Source organism: Octopus bimaculoides, chromosome 3 (assembly GCF_001194135.2).
Source record: "Octopus bimaculoides isolate UCB-OBI-ISO-001 chromosome 3, ASM119413v2, whole genome shotgun sequence".
Classification (NCBI taxonomy): domain Eukaryota; kingdom Metazoa; phylum Mollusca; class Cephalopoda; order Octopoda; family Octopodidae; genus Octopus; species Octopus bimaculoides.
Window position 1 is genome coordinate 88,910,011 of NC_068983.1, and position 7,027 is coordinate 88,917,037.

Genomic DNA, 7,027 nt, shown 5'->3' on the forward strand with positions numbered 1-7,027 from the left:
GGCACATAAAAGACACCATTTCGAGCGTGGCCGTTTTCGTGCGGGTGACACGTAAAAGCACCCACTACACTCTCTGAGTGGTTGGCGTTAGGAAGGGCATCCAGCTGTAGAAACTCTGCCAAATTAGACTGGAGCCTGGTGTTGCCATCCGGTTTCACCAGTCCTCAGTCAAATCGTCCAACCCATGCTAGCATGGAAAGCGGACGTTAAACGATGATGATGATGATGATGATGTACTTTTGTGATCCTTTCTAATAATTCATGTAAGACTCCGACGGTCCCTATCTAAAAGTTTTGGTTTTCTTTCGGAGTTTTGTTTTGACAATGAGATTTTTCCCTCTTTCTTAAGGGCTGTCATTACTTTCAAGACAGTACTTCTTGAAACACCAAACATTTTGGCTGTTTTCGTTATGCAAGCACCTGCCTTACGAGCACCAGCAATTTGACTTCTTTGAAAGTCCGATACATCTATCATTTTAATGAATTTTAATTACCTTTTTCTGATAATATCTGAAAAGAAACAGCAATTTTAGCAAAACATTAAGAAACACTACTAATAAATCAAAATACATAAAAATAAACAAGCTTTTGATGGTTTTATAGATATTTCAAAATTATGATACTATGATACTAGGTGTTTCCATTATTTTGTCCAACCCCTGTATATCTTCTATCTTTCACTTGTTTCAGTCATTTGATTGACGATTTGGGGGCACCACCTTGAAGGGTTTAGTTGAATAAATTGACCTCAGTACTTAATTTTTCAAGTATGGTGCTTAATGTATGAGTCCTTTTCACCAAACTACTAAGTTGTGGGAACATGAACAAACAAATACCAGTTATCAAGAAATGGGGCAACACACACACACACATATATATAACAAGCTTCCACACAGGTTTCATCTACTACAGTGACTGGCTGGTTGACTGACTGATCGACCAACTGTCCGACCAATTAACTGACTAACCAACCGACTAACCAATCAACTAACCAATCAACTAACCAACCAACCAACAAACCAACCAACTAACTAACCAACTAACTAACCAATCAACTAACCAACCAACTAACCAACCAACTAACCAACCAACTAACTAACCAACCAACTAACTAACCAAGTCACTAACCAACCAACCAACCAACCTGCATGCATGCATGCATACATACATACATACATGATGATGATGGCCATCCACTCGTGACCAAGGAAAGCCATTACTGATCTTTAGGAACATTGTGTGCTCAAGACTACCTTATACTTTACATTTGTGGTTCCATTGGTGACTAACGAGCCCTGCTTTTCACAAACATACACAACTGCAAACATTGCAGAACAAGCTTTCCCCATTCATTGCACTAGCAGTATGTTTTTGAACAGTGCGCTTAAATTCTTCATGAAGAATACATGTTCTTTCAAAGGTATCAAATCCTTCCTTTACCCGTTTCCTCCATCCATGCCAATGACAATCATTGCTCACCCAGTCAGCCACCCACATTTCACAGGCCTTTAATGAGGACTTTACACAGCCAACATTCAGAATGCCTCACACATCTCTGATGGAAGCGTTCAAGGACCTTTACATGATGTTTGTAAAGGGTCCATGCCTCACATGAGTAAAGGAGTAATGTCAGTACACATGCATGGGACACAGCAATTTTTGTTTGCCTTGTGATGCCATGCTGGGACCAGACATGAGACCAAAGAGGCCGGAAGGAATCAGTTGCTCTCTGCAGCTTGAAAGATATTTCATCATCCACGAGCAAGAATGGCTGAATGCCCAGGTAGACAAACTTGTCTACCACTTTCAGTATTGTTCCTTCAACCAAGATAGCTGGTTCCATATACAGTTTTCCTGATGCAAGCTGGAACATTACAACAGTCTTGTCCAGACTAATGCTGAGTCCAAATGCCAGGCAAAAAGCAGAAATATGTTTCACAAGTATCTGCATATCATCCACTGTATTAGAGACTGAGTCACAGTTATCTGCATAAAAGAGGTCACAAATAAGAGACTGAAAAACTTTGGAATTGGCAGCAAATCAATAAAGATTAAAAAGATGGCCAGAAGATCAATACCTAACATATGTCCCAAGAGAGCTGTCCACAGCAAAAGCATGAATTATGAGTAGCAGCAAAGTACAGAGAAAAGAGAGTTGGGGCAAGGATGTCACCCTGCTTGGCACCATTCTCTACAGGGATGGGTCCTGCCATGCCACCACCAACATTGACCCAAACCTCCATTTCATCATGAAATGATTTAATTATAGATACAAAGTGATCTGGACATCCAAGTTTGCCAAGTATTTTCCATAGGGAGTATCAAAGGCCTTGGTTAAATCAATGAATACCTGGACAAGATCCATATTCCATTCATAGCACTTCTGCATCTGTCTAGCTGTGAAAATCAAATCCATCATTCCCATTTCAGATCAGAAACCACATTGAGATTCAGATAGGATATCATTTACAAGACACATACTCAGGTGGGTAAGAATACTTGCCAGAACATTGCCAGCAGCTGATAGTAAAGCAATACCTCTGTAGTTCCCACACTCTACTCTGGCTCCTTTCCTTTATAGAGAGGAAGAATAATTGCATCCTTCCAGTCCTTAGGCATTGCACCATCCCTCCAGATTACACTAATAAGTTTAAGAAGGGACCATGTGATGTGATCAGCACCAAATAATAGGACCTCAGCAAAAATAACATCCTTACCAGGTGTCTTAACAAGATTCAATTAACTTATTACTGCTGTTATCTCATCTGTTGAGGGTGTGGAATTTAAGGAACTAATGACAGGTCTTTGTTGCATAGTGTCAATCACTGCTTCATACACAAGTGACTCATGATTTAGGAGTTCAGAAAAATGTTCAATCCAGCGACCCGTGATCTCTGTTGATTTAGTAAACAGAGTAGAAAACACCTTGGAAAGCAAGGGAGCTGATGCAGAGATCTTAGGTACATAAACTTGCTTCATAAGATGGTAAAGCTTCTTGCTGTCATTTGCATCAGCAGCAGCCTGAACATCACAAACAAGATCCTCTCATCAGGTGTTCTGCATCTTCAAGAGAGTTCGCTGCAGTGTAGTAGGCAAGTGCTAGATTTCATTGCACAACTGAAAGTCTTTTGTGCAGTAATACGTAGTGGGCATGGTACTTTACAACCAGCAGTCACTGAACTATGGCACCATTTTCATCAAACCAGTCTCTGTGTCTGGCAGTAGCATATCCCAGTGTTTCAGTAGCACATTGAAAAACCTGGTCTCGAAAATCTTCCTACACTGTAGTATTTTCAATGGAGGAAAAACGATTCTGAAGCTCTTTCCTCACAACAGCATCATATATCTTATGGACATTCAGATGCCAAAGAATGCCAACTGACCCTCTTCTTTCTTTCATTCTGATCAACATCCGGAACTTTGATCGCACCAAGCTGTGGTCTGTCCAGCACTCCAAACCATGAAAGGACTTAACATTATAAATGTCATAGACATTACACTTGTGAATGATGATGTAATCCAGCAAGTGCCAAACTTTAGACCTGGGGTGCATCTACATTGTTGTGATCACCTCTGCTTAAAATGAGTGCTTGCAATGTTAAGTCTGTATTCCTTGCAAAGCTCCAGAAGCATGTGACCACTGGTGTTCATCTCCCCTATACAAAAACATCAAAAACACACACACACACATTTTCATACATCATCCTGTAATGCACCTGGAAATATCATGAGAGAAGTTTCCTGGGGTCATAAGGTGTTTTGGGTCTTTCATCATCAAACCCCCTCACCCATGCACTCCAACCCAGCTGGGATGTGTGTGTGTGTGTGTGTGTGTGTGTGCGCGCGTGTGTGTGTGTGTGTAAAAGCAGTATCTAAATCAAAATCTTTGTGCAAGAATATAGATTTTAAATAATAACAAATACATATATGTGCATAACCCAATAACTATAAGCAGTTATTTAAACACAAGCCAAATTCCTTAGATCTGCTGATACTTGCACCTTTAATATAATCTTTAAGAAGACATATTGTGGGATAAACTTGACTCTTCAGTCGCAGATACATACTATCCTAAGGGTTTCCATACAGGTTCTTTCTGCCCAATTTTACTTACAGGGCTATTGTAGAAAATATTTCCTGAAATATCAGATGGAGGCATAAAACCCAGAACTTGTGGTAAAAGAATGAACTTCTGAGTTTATACACACTAATATTCATTAAACAGACATAGATAGACAATTCAATAATAGAGAATGAAGCTTGTTTTAACTTACTTGCATTTTTCATCAGAAAACCTACATTTACCATTGAGAAAGTACTGACAAGGAACCATGGTACGATGCATGGGATTACAAAACATAACTTGTACCTGTAAGGTGAATCAAAACAATAACTAATAAAAGATCATTCTACATACATATATGTATGTGTATACATGCATAAATATGTGTGTGAACATATATACAAGTATGAATGCATATAGATTGCTTACTTATATTTGACCTTGAATTCTGCTGTGCATGTGCACTAAGCTTTAACATTCTAGCTCACTTCCATTATTTGCAGCAGTGCTTGGAAGGAATGTGTATAGCGTATGATCATCGCATTGACCATGACAGCAAGTTGAGCAGAGAATCTACATCAAATTTTGCCAAAAGCTTGGCCTATGCAAAGTTGCAGAAAGTGTGCAGAGAGGAGTGTATGAGCTGTAAAAATGTCAATAGTGATGAACGTTCTGGAAGACTTGCAACCAGCAGTACTGAGGAAAACATCGCAGATGTGCATGCAGCTGTGAGGGAAAATTATTGAATCACCATCCATAAGTTATCAGAGGATGTGCAGTTTAGTTACGGTTCAGTTCAGTCCATTATCACTGAAGATTTGGGTATGAGACACGTGTTCGCCAAGTTTGTACCAAAACTGCTTTCAGCTGACCAAAAAGACACTCAGGTCTCAGTTGCACAAGATCTCCTTGATTGTGTCAAGAATAATGGAAACTTTTTTGAAAACAGTCATAACAGGTGATGAATTGTGGGTCTATAGCTATGACCCTGAAACAAAGGTTCAGTGTTCACAGTAGAAGACCCCAACCTCTTTAAGATCAAAGCAATGTGAAGACACTGTTGACTGTTTTCTTCGACTACAAGGAGATTATTCATCATAAGTATTCTCCACCTGGTCAGACAGTAAACAAGGAGTACTACTGTGACATTTTGCAGTGTTTGCAGGATGCTATTTGTCAGAAAAGGCCACAACTGCATGTGTCTGACGAGTGACAATTGCACTATGACAACACACCTGCCCTTTCAGTGCAGCTTATGCAGCAGTTTTTGTCTAGGCACAGCATTCCCCAGGTCTGACAGCCACTGTATTCCCCAGATATTACACCTTGCAACATTTTCTTTTTTCCAAAAATCAAATCTCGCTTGAAAGGAAGAAGATTTCAGGATGTTGAGAAAATCAAAGTGAATGCAACAAGGCAGCTGCTGATTATCCCAAAAACCGAGTTCCAGGAATGCTTCCATCAATGGAAACAGTACTGGATTAAGTGTGTGGCTTCCGAAGGGGACTACTTTGAAGGCATTTAAATGCTAAATGGGTACGAGTTGTAGGTCTGTTTTTATAGCACCAGTCCTGATACTTATTGATCAGACCTTGTACATGGATAACTTGGGTAGGGTTAATATGGCTAATGCTTAACTAAGAGCTAAATGTTGTACAACAGGGTACATAAGTGGAAAAGATATAACTAACTGCATTAATAAAGTGAGCTATTAAAATATATACATAAAAGTGAATTAACAGGATCCATGGCTACAAAAGATGAAATAACTGAATACATGTGATGAAAATGTGATACATAATCAGGGAAAACAATTTCTAAAAAATAACCAATAACAGGCTGAGGAAAATGAGGATATATCATAACTATGATACAGTATACAACTGAGTACATAAACGGAATGAAATAGATAAGAGAGTAGATATCTAAAGAATGAAAGACAAGAACCTCATGTCAGCTTGACCTTATTTTCCTAGCAGTGTCACTAACCAGCACTCCCTTACTTTTCTAGCAATGTCATTAACCAACTCTCCTTAACTCTTCTCACAGACACCAACCAATCTCCCTTATTTTTCTAGCAATACCACTAACCAGCTCTCCCTTATTTTTCTAGCAAACCAGCTCCCTTTTACTTTTCTAGCAGTGTCCAGCAAAGTGAATTCTTCTTTCTCTAAAAGGTAGATAAACAGAGTAGTCCAATATCAACACAAGTGTCAATGCAGCCTATGACTTCACCATTGCCAACACAATAGCTGAAAATTACCTTAGCAGGGGACATGGAATCAAAGGGCAACACATCTGTTATAAGAGCATTGTGATAGCCATACATGGCCCAAGAGGTATTGTAGGTAACACGACATTTGGTTCCAACCAACTCTTGTAGTCTTTCAGTCAACTTTCTGTTTTCTTCTTCCTCTTCAGCCTCGTCCTCCTCCTCCTCATCATCATCATCCCCATTTTCTCTCTTGTCTGTTTCTCCATCATGAAACTTTTCCTTCATGTCAACAATTTCACCTCTGACATCACTGGAAGAGTCTTCATACTGCAATTTACTACTAGAAGAACCAACTGAGATATCTGGTGACAAATTTTTTAAGTTTCCATCAGAGGAGAGTGAAGCCTGCAAGTATAAAAGAGTATGCTTTAATTAATAATTAGGGAGAGGAAATATGTATGTATGTATGTATGTACATATCATCATCATGGTTTCAACAATCATTTTTCCATGCTTGCATGAGTCAGTTGGAATTCACTCAGGCAGATTTTCTTTCATGATGTTAACTTTCACTTCTTTCCAACCAAGTAATATTTCCCTATGATCAAACATATTTTTACAGAAGTTTGGAAACAAATAACACAGCTTGTATGAGAGTGAGACTCATTTACAACTATCACCTGATGTGTGTGAGTGTATGTGTGTGTGTGTGTATGTATGTGTATGTATATATATATATATATATATAT

The 7,027-nt window shown here is 39.0% G+C and overlaps 1 protein-coding gene across 2 annotated transcripts in view; it reads right to left on the bottom strand.

The window, feature by feature from the left end:
• LOC106868904 (zinc finger CCCH-type with G patch domain-containing protein) overlaps positions 1-7,027 on the bottom strand; it is a 267,874-nt gene that overhangs the window by 236,778 nt on the left and 24,069 nt on the right. For both annotated transcript variants that reach the window (XM_052966289.1, XM_052966290.1), the window contains exons 4-5: positions 6,327-6,683; positions 4,275-4,369 (exon numbers count right to left, since the gene is read on the bottom strand). In XM_052966289.1, coding sequence (XP_052822249.1) covers positions 4,275-4,369; positions 6,327-6,683 — 452 coding nt within the window. The remainder of the gene's footprint in view (positions 1-4,274; positions 4,370-6,326; positions 6,684-7,027) is intronic.